A 26,799-nucleotide genomic window follows, 5' to 3' on the forward strand; every position below is an offset into this window, starting at 1 on the left:
TGATTTCTCATCTGCACAGACCTTCAGCACTGGCAGCCTGAGCAGGACAGGTTTCCCTGACAGTGCTCATCCCCCAAGGCCAGGCTGAGGAGCGCCTTGCTGGCTCAGTTGTGGGCTTGTCTGCTGCACGGGAAGGGACGGAGGAGGGCTTGGGGTTGGTTTCTGCTGGTAGCAGGTTGGATTTTTTCCTTCCTGTCTGAGGAGAGGTTCACTAAGAAGAGAAGCTTTTGAAGGAATAATATGGATGCATGGAAAGACACGAAGTCTCAGCAGTCAGCTAAGCTCAGATGCTATTTTCAGATGACTTATGGACATACCCCCACAATACACGTCGTTAGCTGGGCACAGCTGGGGCTGAGGCTACCAGCCAGCTCCAAGCGCAGGTTGCCCCCCAAAAATAAAGAACACCATCCGACAGCCCTATGGTTATGAATATTTACCACATATTTCATGACAGCAAAACAAAAAAGTGTCCAAGTAGGTAATAACCCCCCAACACCTGGAGATCTTGAACAAGGATCCACAGCAACAAGACCGGGAAAACCCATGCAAGTTGAAGGCCTCCTCCTTTCAGATCCCAGCCATGGTTTGAAATTGCTGTTTCATTTTTATTTGCAGGGGTCCTCTCCTGCTTTATCATCTTATTAAGCTGATAAAGCTTAATACACATGCAGACAAACACAGAAATCACCATCTAAACTTAGACTGGAGAAGTCAGCTCCGCTGTAAATGTCACCAGGTTTAAGCCACGGCTGGGAGGAGAGCAAGTTTGTGTCACTGTCAGTCAAAAGTCATGCAGAGACATATTGCTGTATCAAACACCATTGTCAGCTGTCCCCTCCAAAGCAAATGCAGAGTCTATTCTCAGAGCCCGTGAGTCCTTGCTGTGGCCATTAATAACCGGGGGGACTGTCAGCAGCCTGCAGCCCTGCCCCACCACTGCACCTTACAGCCTTGCTCAGAAAGACTGAAAGCTGTGAGTGGACTTGCATCGCTCCTAGAAAATGAAAATGTTTTCTGGGTGAATCAATGCACCTGCCTCCAGGCTGCAGGACGCTACGCAGGAGCAGACGGAGCTGAGCCCGAATTCAGCTTCCTGGCTTCACTCGCTCAGACGCGAACCACAGAGAACTGACATTTGATTTCCACCTCCTCCCCACAAACCGCATCCTATTACAGAGTGGGAGAGAAGCAGGCCTGCACCTGCAGCCTTTAATCTCTCGAAAGGGCTCTCAGAGAATATCTGATAGGTTAGGAAGCACACAGATTCGCGGTGACCTGGGAGCAAGCTCCACCGCTTTTGGCTACACGATTCCACGTTTGTGTGTGCTTGCAGACAAAACCCGGCCCCCTCACTTTTGTTTGCAGTGCAAACACGCAAGGTGCAGAGAAGGGGAAGTCTTGTTATACATGAAGGATCTCAGATTTCCCATACAGACCTTTCAGAGCAGGACAGAAATAGCTCATGGAGAAGAAGCTGGGCAACTGGAAAGCAGATGTGATTTTGGCTTTCTGCAAAGGTGAGCAGTAGCTAACAGAGGGGAGGTAAATCCCTCACCCTTTTCTCTACCTGTGTGCTTCACAAACTACAGCCGTCAGCACCTGAGCACTCCTTGCCCACCCCATTAACAACCTTTCTGTGTAGCCAGCATTTGAAAAGCACCCACTAAAAAGCACCCACGTGTCTACAGATGGCACAGGCATTCCCGCAATCCTTCTGTCATCGCGTAAGGCTGATACACGTATCAGGCAGAGTCGTGAAGGTTGTTGTGACACCCACAGGCTCAAGTGATGCCACGCTGCTCCTCTCTCCTGGCCTCTGGCTCTGCTCTCTGTTCACCACCCTCACACACTTCTATTACACACAAGTCCCACCAGGTGTTACAACCAGCACAGCGATAAGCGACCCCAGCTCCTGCCAGAGAAGCGAGCCCGCACCTCTCACCCTGCTGACATGGATGAATTGGCGCTTTGCGTGCTTTCAGAAGAGGTTCAAGGAGGGTTTTTTTGGAAATTTGGGGTAAACAAGCATCCGGGCTTCTTTGTCCTCTCCTCCAGCAGTCGTGCAAATTAACGCTCCTTTAAACCTCTTGAGCTGTTACGAAGCAGACCCATAAACTTATCACAGCCAGATAATAAACAAGGGGGGAGAAAATAAGAGTTACAAGGAGGCTGTGCTGCCTCGCCAGAAATTATTAACTCCAGTCAAATTCACATTAACAAGCCAGGGTCTCTACTTTTAAAATGCAACTCCCTTTCCCATGCTATCACACTACTTGATAAGATAAAGCCTCCTGGTATTTATTTACACAGGTCACTGCTTCTCATTAAATAAAAAATGGGGAATAATTTTACTCCAACACAGGGAAAGTTCCAGAACATTTTCAAGATGACAAAAAATTGATATTTGCAGGGTTGCTCATGTATTTATTTTTTTTAAAGTGTGCCAATTGCCTTACTTACAGGAAGCTTGAAGTGGAAATAAAGGTGTTATAAAGCTGGATCCCAGTCCGTGCCTACAACAGGAACAAAGTGCTGTGCACACCACACTCGTAGCATAATCACAGAGGTAATTAACAGAAAGGGGAACGTCTGTGCTGCAACACACACTCCTTTAGCACAGATTTCATTTATTATGGGGATTCACCTACTTATTAATACTATAAAACATTAAGTCTTCATGAGCTCAATCAGTCATTGCAACTGGTAAGTAGATGAGCGAAAACAGCCCAAGGGTCAGAAAGGAACTTGGCTTCCAGAAGAAAATCTGGTGCACCTTGTAGCTTCAGCAGTGCCCTCCGTTTCACCCTCATGCCTGAAGCTCAGGGCACAGGGCTTTGCTCCACCACCTCGGGGTTCATCACAGAGCTAAGGAGAAAGCATTGCTCTCACCCCCACCAAAAACTTCTGCAACAAAGTCCCTTTCATGGTTTCTTTATGAGAATTTTCAGCTTGATTAAAAAAAAAAAAGAAAAAACACACAATAAAACAACCTTTCAAAGCTTTGTTTTGGTTGAAGTTGAAAGCTGAGTGACGAAAGAAGTGTTTGCTGTAGGAAGACCCGATTTTGTCAAAGTTTTCAGCCACGCTGTCATAATAACGAAGGTGCTTTCATAACAATCCAGTTAACACCACATTAAAGACTGCCTGACTTGTTCTGAGTCATTTGGTGCTAACCTGATGCACAGGCTAGCAAGAAAATCAAAAATGTCTGTCCAGAGCCTAGAGCCCTGGCTGACCTGCAGTTAAGGCACTTAAGGTCCTGGCCTCAACCTGCAGCAATACAGACACCCCTGTCTCAGCCACCCACAGAGCTGTGTTAGCTCTACTGGGAAGCTCGACAGACACCTTTTTTCTTTTTATTCAGTGCTGCCACAAGGCACGATGGTGCTGTAGGAAAACACAAGGGCCTGGCTATGTGCTTTGGAACAGGAGCAAACTTGGCAGGCTTGACTCTTCACCTCGTACTTGATTTGATACCATTAACCGGTCAGGCTGCGCCTTGAGAAGCTGAGCTATATTCTGCACTGCCGAAGAAAAGCCAGTTCACCACCACAGTGCCAAAGGCACCAGGCTGGGATCTTGAGGCAGATTCTCTAGTGGAGCTTTTAAAATGCCTGTACGCCCTGCAGCCAGCTCCGCTGTGCTCTGGGAGGCACACACCATCACAAAGCCGTGTGTGAAATCCAAAGAGCAAGAAAGGAACACTCAAGCTTTTGTGCCGCTATTGTACAGGAAGCATTTAAATACCTTTCTAAAAGCTAACAGCACGGGTAATCTACTCTAAAACCTGCGTAATTTAAACATCATCTGTCTGCAGACTGCCAAGTACAGCTTTGGGTAACAATCGTTGTCCCAAGCAGCTTTTGGAAAAGCTTCTGCCTCTGGAATGGGGAGAAACGTGTTTGAAAATTCACAAGAAAGTCACCATTTTAAACACATATTATTCCACATTATTATGTGCAAGTCAGTTTGTCCTTTCTCATCCCACAAGTTAAATACAGCAGGGTGGAGTTTTTTTTCCCCACTTGCCCAGTTCCCTGCAGCAGATTTGGTCCATAGTTGAGGTTAGATCTCCTTTTTGCTTTGACATAACCAGCCTTATCCTGGTGGTTCCCCATTCAGCGCCTATTCTTGCTGCTGCTGAAGTCAGGATAAAGGCAGAACCAGCAAAAGAAGGGAACTGAGATTGCAGTGACAGGAGTGATTTAAGGTTTTGTTCAGCTGCTCAAAAAACTGAGCTCTCAGAGAACAAACCCCCCAGAGTCCAGATCTGTGCTGAAGGGGAGCAGGGAGGGCAGTGATGAACACATCAAATGGGGCACAAACAGTGACAGATGATCTGGCTTTCCACAAAGCAGACAAAGTTGCTACAGCTGACACACAGGAATCAGAATCACAGAATCGTTAGGGTAGGAAATGACCTCCTAGACCACCTGGTCCAACCATGCCCCTACTACCAACATCACCCACTAAACCATGTCCCTAAGCACCAGCTCCAACCTCTTCTTGAACACCCCCAGGGACAGTGACTCGACCACCCCCCTGGGCAACCCATTCAGATGTCTCATTTCCAAGTGAGGGCACAGACCCTCCACAAGCTTCCTATACAGCTATTTGTTGGGCAAAGAAAAGCCCAACTTGAGCAACATCTCACAAACCCCTTAAAAAAAAAAAAATCAACCACCCAACAGCAGGAACTGCAAACTGCAGCCTCTCCATCCCTTGGTGTCTCTGCTACAATGCCAGCAAGTTAGCAGGAGGGATGAACTCAGCTGAGGCAGAGGGATAATCCCCTCAGACACAAAACGTGTTAGCTTGCATTCTTCACACGCCCAGGGAAGCAGGATTCCCCTTCTGCTGGGTTTCCATGGGTGGTAAGAGGAGGGAGGAAAACACATGGGTGGTGAGCTAACAAAGTTAGGAGAAGCATTACAAGAGAGAGGAACCCAGGGAAGTGCACTCCCACTCTCCAGCACTGTTCTGCCACAGGGGAGTTTTTCCAAAGCACGCAGAGCTCTTTAACATTCACCTGGCATCAACAGGGAGCAAGAAGTACAAGGCCTGGAGATTCACCCAGTGATGCCCACGGATGGGAGGCCAGTCACTGCCTCCACTGATTCCCACCCAGAGGGTAAAGGCAGCTTTCCTGAGCATACTCGCTTTGTGTCTTAAAGGGCAGAAAGCACAGGGAGCTAACCAGGCAGTCAGGCCAGAAGATCATGGGCTGAAATTACAGATTTGATAATGAAGGTAGGAGAATGTTGTCTGACTTTCAGTACGCGGCCTGCAGGCTCCAAGGCCCACAAAGAAGAGCCATGGAGAGCAAGCTGCATGTCTGACATTTAATGAGAAGGCCAAACCTTTGGAAAAGAAAATTAAGGGCACCACAATTCAATAAAAGGTATGAAACCCTGCTGTAGTTCATCTCTCAGGGGCAGGTATGAGACATCTTCATGAAGCACATTCCTCTTTATTTTAAAAGGCAAGGAGGGAGGGAACATAAAGAACCACAGCAGCAGTAAGCTTTATGTCCAAAAACCTTACAGATATGTTTTCTTACCATTCCTGGGAAAAAATCAGGGGGAAAACAAGCAACCTCCCTTCCTTGATCCCCCAAGCACAGAGCTACTCGAGGTGTCTGAACACGGCCCAGCCTGGTTACACGCCCTGTAGCATCCTGCAGCCAGCCTCTGACCTGCAGGCACCGTGGCCATGAGCGGGTGAAGCCATTCCTCCCTCAGCACACCGGGCGTCACCAGCAGGATGCGTGCTGGCCCACGCTGCTGTCTTCCCGGCACAGTCACATCAGCCTCCTGGGCAGCTCCTCTATACTAATTTTGGCTTGGCGTGACTTTAATAAAAATGAATCATGACAGCAACCAGCAAGAGCTCCATAGCTGCTGCTATCCACACTGCTACAACAGAAAAACAAACGCCGCACGTCCACACTGCTCTGTGCCTTCATTCCCACGAGGCAAGTGCCATCACCTAAATATTTCTGCTGTCACCTGTGAGCAAGAGGTGCAGGCACTGAGGTTACCGTCAACAGCAGCCGCCTGGTTCCCCAGCCACACTGGATGATGCTGCAGGTATCTGCTTGGCATGCGGGACAGCCTTTCACAGATTAAACAGAAGCTTTTGGTATCTCATTACCAAGAGATGTGCTCTGCCTCCTCCCTTCCCCAGGGAGCCAGCCACGGACACAGCATAAAACCTCCCTGATGGACCTGCCACAGGTCTCACTTCCCCTCCTCAAACAGCCCCGTGACTGCAGCTGAGCAAGGAGAGGAACCAGAGAGCTCCCGTCAAGGAGAACAGAAAACCAAGCAGGGAGGAGAGGTTTTTGTACCAGTTGGGTGTTCCCCTGCTCCCAAATTGCTGCTCAACCTCTTCTCCTCAGCAGCCACTGAATGTGGGTACTAGTGCTGCATGGCAGTATTAGTGCTGCATGCCCTGCAAAAGTATTAAATGCTAGGACTGCTTAACCAAAGACAAGTTTTAGGGAAAAAGAAATAAAAGATTTAGCTGTACAAAACATCTTTGACATGTTGACAGAAGAGAACAAAGGTTGCCCAGAGGAGCTGTGGCTGCCCTATTCCTAGAGGTGTTCAAGGCCAGGCTGGATGGGGCTTTGAGCAACGTGGTCCAGTGGAAGGTGTCCCTGGTCATGGCAGGGGGTTGGAATTGGATGATCTTTAAGGTCTCTTCTCACCCAAACCATTCTGTGAAAGTCCCTTAGTCCCAGCCCACTCACTGCTTGTTATCTGCACCTGCCAACAGAGGATCACATTCACACAATATTTAGATTCCTCTTGTGCAAACCTTTTTTCTCTTCCCTCTCCCAGAGCAGGGTGATCAGAAACACCCCTGGCTGGGGCAGCAACCCCGAGCTGGGGGACACGCACCCCCAGAGGCTGTGCTATCAGTGTATGACACCCTGTGGGAGAGGCAAGTGCTGAGATGCACGTCCACACACAGGGCTGCAGCTCCCAACAAAAGGAGCCTCTGTCCATGGGAGGCTGTCAGCACAGCCGCACCAGAGTCACCAGGGACCCATTCCAGCCGTGCTCGGAGACAGGATGGGGGCAGGAAAGAAGAGCCTGGGCTGCTCTCAACCTCTGGGCATCGCTGCCTCGCACAGACAGGGGCTGCACACTGAGGGACCCAGACCCTGAAGAAGGCTACCATATATCCTACAAAATACTCATAGGATATGAGCCTTCAGGCACTGGCTCGAAGATGCAGAAGTCATCTTCTGCAGTGGGCTTGTACACAACACGTTCAGAACTACTAACACCTAATTGCTGCCTGGGGAGAGGGCTGATGGTTGCAGCTTCCTGTAAGAAACAACAGGACCCTCCCTAGAAGCACGTCCTCCAGCAGAGATGGATAGAGCATCTCTTCCACCCTCACTGCCAGAATGGAGCTGTGCTGCTCAGGGATGAAAGGAAGCTTTGCCTGGGCCTGGAGAATTAGAGCATGGAGGAGACTTTGCAGAGGCCACAGTTTCGTGAAGCTCTCCCAATGTGGCCACTGAAACAGTCACATTTCCCACTCCCTTTCCTGCCTCTGCATCACTGTCACCCCTTGTGCTAACCCAAGCACATCAGCGGCCATGTGCTGAACAGGATTGAGAAACAAACCTCAATTGAAAATAGCAATACCAATCTGGGTTTGAAGAAACCGATGGTTTCTGATTTCCCAATCTGGCTCACAAGCGGTGGAAGTGATTTTCCCAACAGCAGGGCCTGCCTATGCACTCTTGCAAAGCATTGGGCCTTTGCTTTCACTAAGTCACATGGACTGAGGATGGATCTTTGGCTACAGGGCTGGATTTCAGTGTCCGGGCAGTTTGAACAGAACGTGTCCTGTCTCTGCACGTGAAGTCCCTGGAAAACAGCAAGATTTAGACTTGCCAAACTTGTATTTCAGGGCTAAAAATTCATTCCCATTTCTAAAGAGGAAGAAATGCAGCCAAATCTTTTTGTATTCAAAGACAATCTGATGAATTTTAGTCTTGGTATTTAAATTTAAAAAAAAAAGAAAAACAAACAAACAACAAAAAAAAACACTGTTATGCAAGGAAGATGGAAATAAATCAGCCAGCCACATTTTCAGGCAAACTCAGTCAACCTGAAAGTGTTTCAGGAACTAGCTTATTTACTGAAAACTTTGGCTTCACTCGCCAAGAGTTTTTGCCAAACCTCAGTTTCTGCACACTTTCTATAATGCCTCAAAGGTTTTGCTGAGACTCGAGTTAGAAGAAGCAGGAATCTCCTGCTCTAAGCCACATACAGTATAAAATTATGCCACATGCTGTATAAAATTATGCAGATAAATCTGTAATGGCAAAATTCCAAAGTACTTTTTTTGTGCCTAGCTTCCATCTAGCTGCCCCACAGAAAAAAATAAATGCCAATCCATGACAGACACAACTGGTTGGATTATCTACCAGAAAGCTGATACTGCCAGAAAGAAGATTCTTAAGGGAAGATGAAACTCAGAACCCAGAGACTTTACAGGCATTATAAGCTCAGTGTTTGTCACTGAAAGTAGGTAATGTTTATTGATGGTGATAAGGGCTCATCATCACCAGTCAGGAGGGACCTCTGGAGGCCACCTGGTCCAAACCCCCTGCTCACGCAGGGCCACCCAGAGCAGGTTGCTCAAGGATGTGTCCAAGCAGTTTTGAGTATCTCCTGTGATGGAGACTCCACAATCCCTCAGCCTGGTGTCCACCAAGACTCTCAGGTCCTTCCGTGCAAAGCTGCTTTCCAGACAGTCAGTCCCCAGCACGCACTGGTGCATGGGGTTGTTCTCTTCCAGGTGCAGGACTCTGTACTTCCCCTTGCTGAACGGCACAAGGTTCCTTTCAGACCACTGAGGTCCCTCTGGACAGCAGAATAAACTTCTGGCATATCAGCCACTCCTCACAGTTGTGTGTCAGAGCAACCTTGCTGAAGATACACTAACAAAGACATTAAACAGAATCGTACCTAGGATGGACTGCTGTGGTACGTCGCTAGACTCCACATAGGTAGCAGCTCTGCAGAGAGCTGGTCTGACCAAGGAGCGTTTTGACATTTGCTTTGTGTTGGCTTTGTCAGAAGACTGTCAAGTGGAAGCAACTAAATGAGCAGGAACAAGACAAGGAAGAAAAACCCAAATTAATTCCCAGAATCAAGTGTGTCATCATTCAAAGGATGATACCAGCTGAGACACCCAAGTATGCAAGGTCCCTAATTTTATACAGCCATTCCAGTGCACAGACAGTATACTGCCCCAATCTCTAATTAAATTTCTGAATGAGAGAAGAGCCAATGCAGCTCAATGTGTGATCTTCTCACAACCAGAGCCCTGTTACTAAATGCAGGCTGGATCACAGAGGCAGCGTCACTGGATTCTGGGAAGATGTTGAGTTGTCTGTGCTTTGGCTGGTCTGGAATGAGAGGAAAGAAAATCCAAAGAGTGAGTTGTTGGAGGTGACAGCAGGAAAATAAGGTTAAAGCAGGGGCACTTTTTCCTGCAAGAAAATGGAGCTGGGAGCACAGCAGCACGAACAGGTTCCTTGGGGCTCCCCGGATCTCACTGGGGGAAGCCCTCCTCCTTGCAGGCTGCCCGATGAGAGCATCCAAGCCCGCAAGCACTTGGCTTCCTACCAAGTCCTGGGGATTACAGAGTGGAAGAAGCGCCTGAGAGGAGGAACTTGAATGATGTGTGGATGATGTTATCAAAAAATGCTCAGGTACTTTGCTAAGCAGATGAAGGGAGAGAAATACGTGCAGGATGAGCACTGATCACCAACACCCTGCCAAGGACAAGTAACCAGCCGCAGCTGTTCTTCCCTATCAGCACCCACCCACTGGGACATTTTGGGATGTTCCTTCCCCCCAAACAAGCACAGAACTTTCCTCCGCACCGGACGAACAATGCGCCACACAAAGCACTGGTGCTGCCCAGCGCACTGCCAGCACAAAACAAAATGCTGCCTTTCTCATCCCAGGCTCCAGAGCAGGGGCATAAACAAGCCAAAGACGCTTGTTTAAGGCAGGCAGCCCGTCTCTGCCGACCTTCAGCACCACACACAGCACAGGCATAACCAATTGCTGCTGCAGGGAGCAGGACAGTCTGATCGGCATTGTAGCAGGGCTGCTGGGAGAGCAGAGCAGGCAGCATGCAATGGCTCGGTGCGCTGAGCAGCGTGCACACAAAGATTTTTCCACTCCAGCACAGAATCGCTTCCTCTTCACTGTTTGCAGATGTCAGAATGAGATCTCTCAAGAACAAACGCCCCGCCTGTGGCTGTACAACAACGTACAGCAGGAATAAGAAGTGAACTTAAATTATATGTAGGTCAACACATTAAACATTACAGAAGGAATGGAGGAACTGTCACAGCTCCCCTTAAAACCAGGAAAAGCTGCATTGAAAATGTGCCTCTGTCCCAGACATTGTTTGGGTCTGTACAGATCACGGTGCCTTTCCGTATCAACACCTTTCCTTTCTATCACAACAGGGCTAGCATTTTCACCAAGCCCCCGAGGAGGCACGATAAAAATCAAGCGCACAATTCCACAGCTCCTAAACGCTGCTCCTTACCACTGCCGAGACCACTGCGTTATCAGAGCACGCTGGCAAGATAAGATTTCTGACACAGGCGAGCCCAGCTTTTGCTGGAGGAAACAAAGACGTTGATTGTGCTCCTGGCTCCCTTTCAGCCTCCAAGAGCTGGGTGATGGCAGGATGAAAAACACAGCTTACTTTTCTAACCTCCGGTCAGCCTTGCACAGGCTGAATCTCAGCCACACAGCATCCTTTCCTTCCAGAAAGCAAGGACATGAGATGTGCAGCAAAAGCCAGTCTGCAGGGTTCGCAGACATCCCCAGGTGGTAATTCTCAAAGTGAGACTTACTGCTTGAGAGAGACAGGATCGAGGCATACGGGATGCATAGCTATTAGTCCCAAGATATGCTAGCACAGGTAAATACACAGCGATTTCCCCAAGCCTCTCATTTTGTAGCTGTTTGTGTACTGCTGGCCACAGCTAGTGCCAAAGCCCCACGAAACGAGCTGCATCAGTCCAGCACGCTTCCCTGCCAAGCCAAAGGCCAGGGGAACCAGCCGATCTCACGGCAGCAACTCCTCTTCCTCCTGCAAGACCCTTGCAGAGCCGCTACAGCTGAATTCAGCAGACGATATCCTGACTTGCACCTTTTCAAAAAAAAAAAAAAAAAAAAAAAAAAAACCCACAGCAAAATCAACCCAAGCCATCCCTGACTGACAGCTAGAAGAAACACCAGGGAGAATGACAGCAACAAACAGAAAGCAGATCAAGGGATTTGAGTAAAGCAGCAGCAGAGCCAGGCTGTGAAAGCACCAGAAAGCATCATACATCAATTTCCATCTCTCAGCCTGTTGCCATGAAAACAGATGCTGTTGTCATACATCTTCCTCAAGTTCCCAGCCACTTGGTAATGTCCCTGCTTGGCCTGGCCACAGCTTCAGGATAACACATTAAAAACCAATTAAGGTTGGTGCATGCTCAGAGTTAGCAGAAAGCCTACCATTACCAGCGGGGATAATAGCCTATGATTAAAAATCATCTTCAGATGGTTACTACAGCCAGAAAATTAAAGAAGGTTGTTAAAGAAGAAATTAAAGGGGCGAAGAAATGAAGGAATAATCTGTCTCATCACACACACCCTCTTCCATTTTTTAGTCTTCTCATCCACTGACTTCTTACAGGTGAGAGCTCAGATAGGGCACAGAAGCCCACAGCTCTTTCAGAGCCCAGGTGTGCCCTTCCTGCATCTCCCCCAGCTGCTTCATTGCTGGAAAGACTTTATCTCAAAAGTGGGAAGAAACAGAAAGGGCTTAGATACATGCTCCCAGTCCAGCTCTGCTAAGCAACAATAACAATACAATACAATAACAAACCAGAGGAATTGAACAATGCATTCTTCCTGAACAGGGTTCATCTCACTCCAATTTTTTTAATTTTTTTTTTTTTAGGGTGAGGGACATTAATCAAGTCTTCAAGTTCAGAGGGTGCGAGGGAGCTGAGGTTTACATGAAGAAGACGTCAAAGTGCCACAGCCCCAACAATAGCTCAAAGGAGAATGGAGAAGGAAGCAGGGGAGGCAGCAGATACTGAGTATGACAAATGCTCCTCCCCAAACAAGCGCTTGTTTCTTCTGATAAGGAGGAAAAGATGTTTTGCTTTCTGTTCTCCACACTGCAAAACAATAATTCCTTGACAAGGAACTCCTTGATCTTCAGCATGATGGAACTGAAAATACCAGAATCGCTAGGTTCTTCTCTGGCCCCCTCAGCCCTTGTCCCTACTCATTCTGCCCAAAAATATCCCTCTCTGCTTTTGATACCCTTCTGCATCTACGCCATGCCTGGCTTCGGAGCCGTGCCACCCCCGGGGCCTGAGGAACATGCTGCAGGGCCATCAACTGTCCCTTCGCCTCGGGCTGCCCATCAGGCTCTCCAGCAGCATTTTGTTTCTAAGGCCTGCCGCTTCCCCAGCCCCCTCGGCAGCCCCCTCCTGCTTTTCATTCACAGCCCCATGCACCACGGTGAACTTCCACTCCCCCAAGACAGCAGCTCGTGGTCCTGTCCCTGTGCGGGTCCAGGGGCACAGGTATTCGTGTCCCAGGGCTGAGAGGGCAGGCAGCAAGCATTGCCCACGCAGCCCCAGCTACCCATCAGCTGCCATTAATCCTCCTCCCAGATAATCGGGGTAATGCTCTTTAAGCACGCAACTGCGGCAGGGCAGAGCCACTCCGGCTGCAGTCTGTGCTAGAGGGCACGGCGACCCCGCAGGTAATGGCATTGGGAATATCGCGCTCCAGAGCCTCCACACACACATAGCCCGTTCATGGAGCCAGCTCTGCAGAACAGAGCTGGAGCACAGCAGAAAGGGCACTTTTGCTGGAAGAGCGTCCTGGCTCACCCTGGGACACCTGGCTGGGTAAGCACCTTACTGCAGTCCTGCATCGATACGTTGCCTCCCCTCCTCCGCCCACTCTGTGCATCTTCTCGCCTAATTTAAGAGTGATTTTGGATGGAACATTATTTATCCCTGTGTGGAAAAATCATCCCGAGAAGACCTAGTAGCGTCATTTTTCTGCTTTACTGGCAAGTTGTTCACACATCACTGGCATCCAGACTGCACTGCAGATGTCAAAACTGGTACTTGTGATGGTAAGGAGTCCTGGCTTCTCTTCCAGCGTCCCAACAGGCTGCATTTCTGAAGATTAACCACTCCCAGCAACATTCACTTTTGAGCACAAACTGAAAAGGAGGGTTTGGGGAGAGGGGGCGGGCTTTGGCACCCATCACGGGGGAAACCACCTTGGTGCAACACGAACCAACAGAAAAGATGCTGCAAGCACCCAAACACCGTACAATCAAGGTGGCAAGGAATTGCTATATTATTTTGCTTTCCCTTTTATCCCAGAAAGAGGATCGGCTAAATTTCACTAATCTGCGCAGCTGTGGGCTCACTCCTCATTCTCCCTTACGTGTGTGCATTAAGGCCCAACCAGTTTACTACAGGCACAACAGTGCTGAGTGAGGTTGTACCACGTGCAACCTGCCGGCCTGACCCCGAGGCTCACTGGGAATTCAGCCTGGTAATCAAGGATAAAGGCACCACTGTTTCATTTGAGAGTTAGCAACTTATTTTTTTGCTGCCACTTACATTACAAGTGAAATAAAACCCGTAAGGAAATGGGGGTGATGGGAGAGCTTTACCTGTCGAGGCAGGAGACTAACATTAAGGATGTGGTTTCTTAACTACAGCTAAAAAACCCTCAAGTGACTTAACAAAATGACCAAGATGTAGCAAGAACCCCTTTGAAACTGCTCTCACAACAACATATGGGACGGTAAGAGTGAAAGAGTGGTGCAAAAGCACAACAAAAAAAGCCAGTCACGGAAATAAGTCAGTATTAGCCAGTCAGTCTAAACTGCAATCTGAGCATAAGCAAAGATTAACTTAAAAATCTGTATCTTAATACATATATTACATATTATATACATACATTGTGTCTTATAATACGTTGTTGCAAGAGAAAATTAACCCACCTTCTGTATTTCTAGTATTAGCCTTCAGAAGAACTGTTTCCCACATGAAAACAGCCATCCTGGAAGTTAAGGGAAATACACAGCACGTCTCCGGTATGCGAGAGCTATTTTCCTCAAGGCAGTTCTGCAGTTTGCTCAGGAGGACACAAATAAATCGCCAAATCTCAGGATGTTGTGCAAGCATTACCTCTCCCCACCTCTGTGCAGGGCCTATCAGTGGAGCAGAAGTTCTCCTCGGTAGATAACCACAGGCCCCAGCCAACCTCTTCCCCCAGAGGGCATTACGAGGGACAGCTCTCGGGCATGCACACAGTACTGACCCAAATTCTTAAGTTCAAAGAATTTGCACAGGAAGATTTTTATCCCCTTGACCATTTCCAACATTTCGAAGTGTTTCTCCTTTTACCCAGGGTTTTTGCAGCTTAGCTTCTCGCATCTTTCAAGCCTAGATTCAGTGATGGTGTGGTGGGACCGGCGCTGTGGCGGCAGGGGAAGGCCATTTCTCGTCTTGCCAACACGGTGGCGTGGCTGGGTCAGTGCAGGCACACCACACTGCTGCCCACACTCACATAATTGCAGCTAATTGTCCATGCCTAAGCCATTTGAGCACCTCCAAGCCCAGGTTCCTTTTAAACACTCCTGCTGAGATTTAGGTATCAAAGCAGAGACCAACAAAGCAGACAACTATGGAGCTGGGTTGTAGCTGCGTTGAAGCTGGGTAGCTCATAATGCCAAATGGCAGCACTTAATTCAGCTGGCATCAGTGTGACATTCCAGGCACCAGGACTTGAGCAACATCCACGTCTATTGCTTGGGTACGCATTTAACATCGCTTAATTAAACCCTATCTATAGCCGACAGTAACACTAGTAAGAGGAACAGATAACATAAATAGTGCTGTTTGCACAAATCCCCCTTCTCATGTCCTCCGCCTCCTCCCCAGCAACCCTCATTTTAAGTACTGATACATTTGCAAGAAGTATTTTTATTTTTATGCAGCCACTGATGCAAAATGAAGTAACCATATCAGGACAAAACACAAAAGGCATTTGGGGCCATGCTGAGCTGAAGAAAGAGATAAAGGAGCAGGTGTGTGCTGGAGGAGAGGGGGCAGAGGAGCTCTTATAAGGCAGAGCCATGAGCAAAGGGACTCCAGAAGCCACAGGCTAGACGCAGAACCCTTAAGAGGCTAGGAAAGCTCCTGTAAGGGTTGCTGGCTGCCTTGCTGAACAGGGATGGGAATTTCTGAAATGCAGGATGGATCTGGAACATGTAACACACAGCTGGGCAGAGGGAAAAGGCAGACATCTGGATCAGCAGCTGGATCTCCCTGAGTCAGAAGGAGACAGCAGCAAAGGATCAGACGCAGGAGGAAGGTTTAGGAACGCTGCCCTCCACGGCCACGTTGGGATACGGGATGTGGCTCGTCCCAGCAAAGTGGGAACATGTGGAGCAACACAGATGATTATCTCTTGTTGCTTCTTCTAAAGCGAGTCACGTGTTATCCTCTAGTGAAAAAAATCTGGAGTCACAGACTACAAAAAGCCAGAAGGGAGCAGCTTTTGAACAGCTCTTCTTTTCCCCCTGAGAGGCCTGCCTTCAGAGGAGTTGTAGGATGAGTAACAGTAAATTTGAGAGCCTGGCCTGATGGGCAAAGTTCTCCTTCTGCAAGCGGGTGTAAGCCCCCTGGCTTCCTTGCCAATGTACTTGCTAAGAATTTGTCCATATTGTCATCGGAAAGGAAAAGCCCCACGATGCCTCCCCGCAGGGAGCCTCCTCAACAAGTCAGGCCTGAGCTGGAGATACGGGATAGGCTGCTTCCAAGGCACCCCACTTAAATCCTCCCACCCCAGCTCTAAGGACCCAGCAGAGCAGCCCAGCTCTTTTCACCTACTAATACCCACAGCCACACCGTAATGTCATCCAGCCCTGGTAATGCTCACTTCCTTCCGCAATTATTTATGTTCACTGAGGGTCAGGGAATGAAGAGCAAAAGCCTCCAGCTTGGCAAAAAGCTCTAAGTCCAGCACTTGACTCCAGTACCCATCTGCAGACAAGCCCTAGTCTATAAGCAGCCCGGATGCAGTGCACTGACGCAGCACCCACAATCGACTCATCACATCACCCCCAGCTTTCTCTGACCTTGCCCTTCCTACCATGGTCCTCATTCTCCCCTCTCAGCCCCTGCACATACAGCTGCTCTTCTTCTCCAAAGAAAGCCAGTCTCTCTTTCACAATTCCTGTGGCTTATGCATTTTCATGAATTTTCCGACGTTCAAAAACAGCCCTGCACCCCTACCTACAAAACCACCCTTACTGAACCTCTGCAAAAGTTATCTAAAAAGCAACTTGAATATGGATTCTGCTGAAATAAAACAGAAGCATCTTAACTAACCGAGGCTGTCCAGTACTTACATTGGAACAGTTACAGGATGGGGAATGTCCATTTTCAGCAACACATAACGCGGTCGCAGTGCTGGTGCTAACAAGCAGCCATGCCGGCTGCACGTCACAAGGACGAATGTTATCAGCACGGGTACTTTCTTGCAGTGGTTTACGTCCATTAACACACAGCTAGGCTCATTTTGTAATGGCTACTCAGCTTAAGGAGGCAAAAGAAAAAAAGTCCCCAGTTGTGTTGGCTCAGTGTACAAAGTAGGTCGTTCATTCCTCCACTGAGGAGCATTTCCATGCAGACCCCAAATATACTTTTACATCTGAAAAAAAAACAACTTTTCCTGAGCATTGTTTCCCTAATAGAGCTTGGCACTTTTCTCACCATTTTTTTTTTTTTTCCCCAAAATCTGTTTCCAAAGTAACCCTTTAAACATGCTGTCCCCTGGCACAACTCGTTCCCCTTTCTGGTCTTGTGTCAGAATCAGTATTTGGACCAGATGGGCCATGTTCCACCACCCAAAGAGGATGGGATGAAGGAATCTGCCTTGGACACTAGCCTACCGCATGACAATTCAAACATCATGCACTAAGCATACAAATTACGGAAAATTAATTCCCTGCATTTCTTTTTTCATATACTATTTTTCCCCTCACATTTTTGCTCCTTTTATCCCTCATAATGGCTGAGGAAGGAGGGATAGAAATAAGTTCGGTCCTTCTACACTCAGCCTCCTGGAACTCGCAGTGTCACAAGACTTACCACAATTTACAGGAATGTGTCACATGCAAGGGTACCAGAGAGCTACACCGTCAGCATTTCTGTTAAGGAAGAAGATGCAGAGATCTACACCATCTTCATATCCCAGCCTTTATACTTCATAAAGTCTGTGTGTTCTGCATACATGCACATCCATCAGTGGCGCCATTCCCAAGGAACCCAAGGGGATACAATCACTCATTCTGCAGATACCAATCAGCTTTGAGCTGAGTTGGTTAAGTGACACGTTATTGTTTCTGGCCTTATCAACCGTGCGATCATGCCAAATGGCTTGAAGAAAAAAAAAAAAAAAAAAAAAAAACACTTTTAGCTCTGTTTTCAAACACTCTAGTCACTGTAAGACTGAAGTTCCCTTTCCCTTCCTGCTGGCAAGCAAGTATTGCACTTCTGCCTAATCCAGTTTGAAAGCAAAGCGCTAGGAAATGCCCAGTGAAACGTGTTGGTACTTCAGCTATTCCAGCCCCTCATCTCCCTCCTGAAAAGGTAACTTAGAAGAAGACTGGAAACTAGCATATCTCTTAGGCAATTCTACCAAAAAGTTCTAAACCTCCTTAAAATGCATAAAACCAACACGATCAACAAAGAACTGGCAAAAAAAATAAAATCACTTCCAAACAGGTTACCAGCTTTCTGAACCCGCACGTCAAATCTTTGCAGAGAGGCCAGGCTTTGATATCTGCGTATCATCAAGAGATTAAATGCAGCCCATGGTTTTACAGCAGGATTAGATGCTGTTAAGCTCTGCTTTCCTCCCTGTTGGTAAAGTTTGCACTCTCCATCCCGCCTGGCAGCCTATATTAAGAAACTGCCACCCAGACTTCTCCTTTCTACCGAGGAAAGGGGCAAAAAGAAAGGCAGCACTTTTGTGACTCTCCTAAGTGCCTCTCAATTAATGTGCCCCTCTAGAAGTGCCTAATCAAAGGCTTTAACCTACCAGCCCCAGGGCTGAGCAGGCTTACTCCAGCACATCCTAAATAGTGAAAAAAAATCTGTTACACACGTGTACTTGTGTAGGGTTTTGCAAGCATACAACCTGTTCCTCAGTTCTTAGAGCTTGCCATGGCTGCTTCGTAATGACTGAGACCTGTCTAGGTCTGTGTAACGCCCTGAGCCCTGGCTTACAACAGTCCCTCAAGCCATAACCAGTGGCCAAAACCCTCCTGAGTGCTCCCAGAAGTCAAGGAGGAACTTGGGAGGGAGAAGGGTGGGGGAAGAGAGAATTAAACAACTGTGAAAACTGTTCAGGTTGGGCTGCTCCTATTTGCATTTACCAGGACAGCTCCTTCAGAGCACAGAAGTGCAAATCAAAGCTGTGCTTTCTGAGAAGCAGCTAAGAAACTACACAAGCAAGTTGGCAAAATAAAACTGCAACCTAAATCAAAAAAAGATCCATTAATCCTATTTTCTGCTAATTACTGTATTTCCTTTTTTTTTTTTTTTCCTAGGAATGAGGGACTGGACCTGTCCTGCAGCACTCGTCAGCTTTGTGAAGATCAAGCAGCTCCAGAGGCAGCAAAGCCAGGAGATGTTCCAGGGGACACCTGAGCTGTCCAAGACCCATCAGTCACTCGCATGCACCTGCTGAAAAACCACCTGCCAAGATTTATCTATCCCCTGCACCACTGCCAACAGTCCAAGCGTTTCTGCAGAGGTCCCTCGCTCCTGTCCTGGCAACGTTACGTGCTCAACTAATAGCGTGTTTAAAATAGATTTTAACTAGCAGGACAATGTAAATGACTCTCTTCTCTCTTCCAGTCCCCTCCTCGGAGAAACGACCCCTTTCAGCATGAATATGAACACCGGAAGGGTATTGCTTGCACTCACACATTCAGTACTGCAGGTGTTGAAGAAAAGCAAACAAGAAGTCCCTCAAGAGAAACCTAAAGCACAGGCTGACGTCAAAACGGACCTTGGTCCCTACTCCACCTGCCAGCAGCTCTCCTAGGAAGCTTTATTCATACTTCAGCACTTGTTCCCGTCTCATTACTTGCAGGTGGACAATGCAGACTCCTGGCCAAACCCAGCGCAGAGCAAGGCAGCCTGATCCCAAAGCAGGTCTGCGCTCCCTGGCTTCGCCAGGGCTTCCTAAAAGCCCCCCATGCTGAGCCCTCAGGCTGCAGCCAGGTGAAGACTGGGTTGCCAGAGCCCGTTCTGCCTGGGCAAACCGAGTGCATCTCCACGATACCATCAAGCTGCCCGTGCACATTCGTGGGGAGGAGGCCAGACCCCGGCACGCACAGGTAGGCAGCCAGCACTGTAAGCTGAGCCCTGCGAAGGGCAGGACTCACACGGCACGCGGCTCAGGTGTCCTGCCACCACCACACAGGGGAAAAAATAGCCTCGCTGATAGCTGTCAGCCTCAGTCACCTTCTTGTTTCTCTGACAGTTTCTGGAAGAGGAGCTTTACGACACGTTTGGGCCCAAACAGCAGGATCTTGTCAGTCTGCCCACAGGGTCAGGAATTAAACAAAACCTGCATTATTTGTTACTATTGCCTTCCACCCCAAAACCCCTGTCCTGCAAGACAGCAAACACCTCAGGCTGCTTTCCTGAATGGTTTGGCCAGTTACGTGACAAGAGCACTTGTGATGTTGAAAAAAACAACATTTGTGGCTGGAAAAATCAACATGCACAAGGGACGGAGAGGACAGACAGGTCTGAAGGCACCTACCTGACTGATGAGCTCTGCAGCACTAATTCTAGTCTGCCTAGAGCCTCACCAAACCTCTGCATTGGAAAAGAGACCTCACAGCCACTCTGTGAACCTGACCTCACAAGAGCTGTGCTGAATAGGACTGGCTGTCAGATCAGAGCTCACGGGGCTGAGAGTGAGCAGGAACACGTCTGGGCCTTTTCCAACCACAAAAAAATTCATCCATCCATGAGATTCTGCTTAAAAGACAACTGCTGCCAACACCGCAGACAGAGGGGCACCTTCAGCAGGGCAATGTAAATGCCCTGCCAGTCAACCCATTCCATGGCAAGGAAACATGTGGAGCCTGGTTTCCAATTTCGCCTCCTCCCTGCCCCATGCAGATTACCCGATACCCAGTAATGCAGCCTGAGCTCATACTGGAAGCATCTGTACGTGAGGGGCATGAATTCAGATCTCTCTCCAGTGCCTGTTTTCCAGCAACCTCTAGACACAAAGTACCTTTGAGATTCTACCTGTCACGTTAGCCTTACCCTCTCGAGAAACCAAGCCAACATGAAGAAGCCCTTTCCTAGGGAGTTCTCCAGGAGTTTTAAAAAAAAAAAAAAGTTTCATGCCAGATCATCAAGAGAACTCCTGCAGCTTGTCAGGCTGTCTCACATTTTGTACTTCCCTGATTCAACAAGGTTAATTGCCACCAAACCGTCCTATCCTATGCAAAGCCAAGTGAAAACTGCAGCAGCTTTGAAGCTTTTTGCTGAAGGATCAATCAGTATGGAACTCCCCTCCTCCCAGCCAGGTAGACGTGGTGCTGGCTTCTCAAGGAGAGAGCTTTCTGCATCCACCCTGCTGTGCTTAAAACCTCCTTTCTGCAGAGGTTCCACACAGCTGGCAGCCTCCTGACAGCAGAACATCTGCATTTACACGTGGTTTAAGGTTCTTGGTTGCTGTTCCTTGATATAGATTCCCTCTTTCAACAGAAAAAAGATTTCAGGCCAGGTGCTCTCACCTGTCATGCTCCAGCTTCTGGTGGGTTTTAAGAAAAAAAAAAATAATAAAAAAAAAAGTATCTTCTGAGAGCAAGCTTAAAATGCAAGCCATGCCTCCTGCAAACTGTGTTCCACTCAATTCACAACCTTGTCAGCCTTCTCACGTTCACAGCAAATGGATATCAAGGGAAGAGAAACAAAGCCTAAGATCCTGGGAAAGGAAAAGATCCTTTCTGGACATTCCCTTTGCTACTGAAATTGTTACATGAGAAAAATTAATTTAAAAAAGAATTGGGAAACCAGGCCACATCAGCCTGCCAAAAGTACTCCTCTGCCTTCCTTCTCAAGGCCAATGTCCTTGGCTATTTCTCATCGCCGGGCTGCAAATACTTTAGTGAAACCTTTGGTTTACTGGCATTCATATGATTTTTTGCTCCGTAGCTGACAGGGAGCGAGCACTGGCAAGCCTAGCTCTAACCAGCTAGGCTCACAGCAGCCCTGCGAGGCCAAGAGCACAGTCCAGCTCCTCGGGCTGTGCAGCCAGAACCATGCTCTGACGGAAGGTTTAATTGGGGAAACTCTGCAAAGATGCGTAAGGGTAAACATCGCTGGGATAAAGCGAGCCAGGAACAGAAAGCAGAAGTGACATCTCATGGTAACACAACAAGGCAATGAGTGGCAGGGTCTACAACCTCAGCGGCACCCCCGACACAAGGGGGTTTGGACAGCTGAACTTCATCAGGTCCTGGGCCAAATCCTTCCCCTTTGGTGAGGGAAATCGAGGGAGAAAAGGGGATGCACTGACATGTTGGTACAGAGTAAAAGAATGAAAAAATACAACAGTCTATTACCACGGCAAAAAGAACAACCCCACAGAAACCTGGTTTCAGATCTCTAACTTGGCCCAAATGAAAACAGCAAGCACAGCCCCTGCAGGACACACCGACTGTGGGAAGCTGCAACATCTAGAAAGGGAAACACAGCTCATCCCGTTCCACTCCTCTCCACACACACACAAAAAAACCTCCAGAGAAAAGCCCAATGTCAACTTCATAATTTGTCTCCTCAGAAATGTCTATGAATCTCTGAGTAATTCAGATCCCTGAGCCCACCTCCCTGCAGCCAATGCCCTTTTTTCCCCACTCTGAATCCCCGCTGAACCTGCTAGGGGAAAGCAAGGAGCTCGATCCCGGGACGGGGGGCTCCCACTGCCAGCCAAGCAGCAACAACCCGGTCCATTTGCTTCGTGAACTCAACCCACTCCTGGACTGTCCCAGAGAGAGCACCTGACACCAGGACTGCAGCAAGTCACTGAGATGTGATTTTATTGTTTAAAACAGAAATGTTTGTGCATGTGCAGATTCACACATCCAAGAATGGGACACTCTTCAAACAGGATGAGAACTATGTAAATAGGGAGGATTTTTAACATTTTCCAAAATATAAGATAAAAACTGACTACGGAGAAACATAAATTTTAATTGAGATTACAGACATAAAGGACAAAAACTTTCAAATCCTTATTGTCAAATAATCATTGGCAAAGTTAAAAGAGCATGCAAAGACTGGGCTCTCCAAGATACTACGACACTGGAGGCATTAAAATTTTACTCCGTTTTAAGAAGCTGAAAACCTATGAAAGGCTCTGAGCTCAAAGTCCAGGTCTGAAAATGCTTCAGATAACAATAGGATGAACACAGTCCAACTCAGCCCAAATCTCCTAGCTGTTGAGAAGGATGATGTACAAGTTCGCAATAGTTGCAAGAGTTCTTTCGGCCAGGTACACTCCTCTCAACAGATGCAACAACTTATTGATATGTTTCACTGGACAACAGGCAAATTTTGGCCAAGTATTACAACTTGAGGCTACATTTAAATAAAGAGAGGGGTTAAAAGGGTACACCACCCCTTTGCAAACAGCACAGTCAACCATTCTGCCCCATATTTCCTGTTGAATCGAGAAAGTGCCTTCCAAAAATAGCTTATAGTTTTGCTGAAAGGCTCAAAACAAACAGCACTTCTGAAAGAATATCTTACATGCTTTACATAATAGCCATCTCAGAAGGAAAAAAAGGATGTGTACAGCGTTTCAGTGTGAATTCTGCACTGAACAAAAAGACATCATTCTTTGCTTAACACAAGGCTTAAATTCACCATGAAGGAAATTGCCGAAGTCAAAGCCTTATGGCCGAAGTTGGGAGGGAGATAGCACTCTGAAGGAAAGAATTTTTATCCTAAATTCGGACTGAAAGAGGCTACGTCAAAGGAACACTGTCAGCTTGTTTAAGCCTCAATTTATTCTTGCCTCAAAAAGGAAAGTTCAAACTCATTTAGCTTCCCTTCAGAAAAATCCAGTATTTTTTTTTTAAGTGCTTCGTCTGTTGTGCACCCAGGCATACCTCTGCAGGTTTCTGCTTAGCCTTTTCTCTTTTTTAAAGACCTGGTCCTTATCTCTCGATGTGTGGTTTAACCTTCCTGATAAACAGCAGCACATATCTACAGTTTCAGATCAAATGCCACAGTACTAATACCAGCATCATGCCATAACCACTGACGTCTTCACTCCGTGGTCTACTGTGCCTTTCCTCGTAAGTTGCAAGCTTGCATTAATGTGCTTGTCTTGGTGAGAGCCTGTCCCTTCAAGACAACTGTAAAATACCAAATGCTCCATAAAAGAGGACTCGTTGGAGACGAAGTGCCAGCAGTATGAAGGAGCCAGTCAGATAAACCACACAATGCCTTTTTGCTTCTTCTTTTTTTTGAAGAACCGAGAGAGCAAAGCTGCATCGTTTGTATTCGGATGGCAACAGCCAAAGGGCCTAGAATTTGCATCGGCTTATTAGGCAAACGCTTTGGGTTTTGTTTTCTTTTTCTCCTCAGAGGGAAACTCGCTGCGTGAAGCGACAAACAACTGACTCCACATCATGCGAGCCCCCTACAACCTGCAGCAAAGCTCTTAATTGCTATCGCTCCCATATCCCCTTACGGTGACTGGGGATGAGCAAGGACACGCGATGGACTTCCAGACTTTGTGGAAAACTCCTCCTTTGGGAAAAGCACCTGCGTGTGTGTTCAGACAGGAGGCAGGGGAAGGGCCCGCCAGCCGCATCGATACACGCAGCAGGTTCAGCAGCAGGCCAGGAGCCCAGCCTGCACCACCTACCTCAGAATTAACCAAAAATATGGTTGCCATCTGGTGGCTAGAGCACATCAGTAGCCGCAAGGAGCTCGGGGTGAGCGGCTGCACACCGGGGGCCGGCTCTGCCGCCCTGTCACCCCCTGCAGCCGCAGCCCCGGCTGCTGGAGCAGGGCAGGCAGGGGGCAGCCACCGGAGCAGCTCCTCGCCCCCTGCATTTTAGAAGCACATCCCCAGCCCCAGCAAACCAGCCCAATTCCCTGGCGGCAGCAGCAGCAGCACAGCGTTAGGCCCGGGAGGCTGCGCTCGTCCTTCACCCCAGCACCTTTCGGAGACCCCAGCCCTGCGGGGCGGCCAGCACAAACCCCCCCCCGGCTGCCGACACGGCAGGGGGCTGGAGGACAGCGAAAGGCTCCGGGAATCCCAATCCCACCCCGCAGCACCGCGCCACCGCCGAGCCTCCCCCTTTCACCTTCTCCTGCGCCCGGGTCAGCTTCTTCTGCACGTTGCTGGCGATCTTGCCGGCCGTCACCCCCTTGCTGCCCAGCTCGGCCATCTTGTGCTCCTCTCCCGGGCAGCCGGCGGCGAAAGGGGGGGAAAAAACCCGGCGGGAGACAATGGCCACGGCCGCCGCCGCCGCCGCCTTTTAAAGGGACCGAGCGCGGCCGCTCCGCGCCGCCTCAGCCCGGCCGCCCCGCCCCGCCACCCGGCCCCAGCGGCCCCCGCAAGGCCGCAGCCGGGCGTGGCGGGGGGCCCGGGTCCCCTCCGTGAGGGGAGAGCCCTCCGTAAAACCTCCAGCCCGAAAGGAGGGACCCTGAGGGGGCTGCAGCTGTGGCCGGTGCTGCGCATCGGTCAGATTTGGGCTGACAGCCCCGTGAGGGATGGTGGCCGGGCATGGTGGCTCACGGCCACGCTGGGCTTCGATGCTTTTCAGATTGTACCTTTGAAAAACACAATGTGACAAATTGGTATTCGAGTGAATCAACCCCCCCCCTCCATGTAGAAAGCAAGATGAAATTCCAGATTTCATCCTGTAATTTTGACTGTGCCTCACGTGACAGCTTACTGTTGGCCCCAGGTAACTGCATCACCTCAGCTTCTTCTCTTTGAAAACTGCAAATAATCAGTTGACCGGCTCATTCACAGGCACATTAGGGTGGATAATTAGTTTGCACAGAACTTCCAATGTGCTGCAGTCGCAGCTTTATGCTCACTTTTGGTTTTATACAACGAACTGGATCCAACGTGGCTGCAGGTGACGGCTGCTCCCACTCAGGAGTCGCCACGCTGCTGGAGTGAAGCAGCACTGCAGAAGACATGGCAGTGACACGGCACCTACCAGGAGAAATCCAGCCATGACTGCCCGGAGTGCTTCACTCAGCTGGGTTCCCCCAAAATCCTGGGACCTCAGCCTGTGTGGTGTTTTTATTCAGTTGGGACTAAACTGCTCGCCATCCCCAGCCCAGGTGTGTACACATCCTGCCTCTTACCTGCAGCGAGCCCGTACTTCCTGGCCACGTGCACTGCAGCTGGTCCTGCCAGAGGGGCTTCAGTCTTCTCTCTCCTATACCCACCAAGCAAATACTTTCATGAAACACCGTTCCTTTACAAGATAGGACAAAATTCTGTTTCCCGGAGCACAGGAAGCCACCTCAGCGCTCTTATTCAAATCCTCACGCTCAGCACCAAAGCTTCCTGCAGTTCCACACACTGCAGTGTGGTCAGGCAGTGGGGAAGCTTCCTTCCTCATCTGCTGCTGAATGCTTATTGAATTTTGCCTGAGATGGCATCTGCTCTGTGCATACCCAATAACCAGTACAGCATCAACCAAAGCAATGCTCTAGAGACAATTTAGGTACCTAAGGAATTTGCATTTGTCCTTAATGAAGACTTGCATCTCTTACACCTATTTGAATTGAAAGATGGTAGTAAAACCTACTTGTATTCCAAGATGATTTCACAGTCTTAATTTTGCCAGATGAAAACCGTTATCTCTGGAGTTTTATATACACAGGGAACAGTGTAGCGGTCACTACTGCAACCTAAAGCAACAGAAAAATGTTGGCAGTGATTACTTGAGAGCTAGGCCAGATTTTTCATCTTACATTTCATTTATTGTTTCCCCTTTCTGCTCCAGTACTATTTCTGTTCATTGAGAACTTGAAATAAAAACAATTGTCTTGCCAGAGCCCTTAGAAACTGTGAGCAGAGAACCTGTCAGCACCTCTTTGTGAGGCTTCATGATATAATGCCTCTGCATTTCTTATCTCGTGTGACAATGGCATTTAAACACAACGAGTAATAATAATTAAAAAAAGCCCTAATTCAGAAACTTGCTTGAATCCATGCTGTACCTCAACTGTGTTAGTAGGCATACTATTTAATATAAATATATAATATAAATATAAGTATTTATTAAAATACTTAGGCATGGTTCAGCTGTATATGCAAATAATGCAGTGATACAAGCTATATCAGACTCAAGTGCATACATGTACATACCTGTGATATCATGCTGCATTGCAAACTACAATTTTATTAAATTCCTTTCTGGCTTGCATTTAATGTCCGTAATTGAGTCTGTTTTTCTGTAGATTTGCAATTGTGTGTTTGGCCCAAATGCAACTTGTTTTGCCCACAATTTCAGCCTTACTATGTATCTTCATATTACTTTTCATGTTTACTATTAGATAATAGTTTTGCAGCATCTCACTGCACAGTATAATCTGGAAAAATAATATGTGGT

The 26,799-nt window shown here is 48.2% G+C and overlaps 1 protein-coding gene across 4 annotated transcripts in view; it reads right to left on the reverse strand.

The window, feature by feature from the left end:
- Nucleotides 1-24,658, reverse strand: part of BIN1 (bridging integrator 1) — a 91,646-nt gene extending 66,988 nt beyond the window's left edge. For all 4 annotated transcript variants that reach the window (XM_084289274.1, XM_084289272.1, XM_084289273.1 and 1 more), the window contains exon 1: nt 24,526-24,658. In XM_084289274.1, the coding sequence (XP_084145400.1) occupies nt 24,526-24,609 (84 nt within the window). In that variant the 5' untranslated portion in view covers nt 24,610-24,658. The remainder of the gene's footprint in view (nt 1-24,525) is intronic.
- Between the last annotated feature and the right edge of the window lie 2,141 nt (nt 24,659-26,799).

Source organism: Netta rufina (genome assembly GCF_964035555.1).
Source record: "Netta rufina genome assembly, chromosome: 6".
Taxonomy (NCBI): domain Eukaryota; kingdom Metazoa; phylum Chordata; class Aves; order Anseriformes; family Anatidae; genus Netta; species Netta rufina.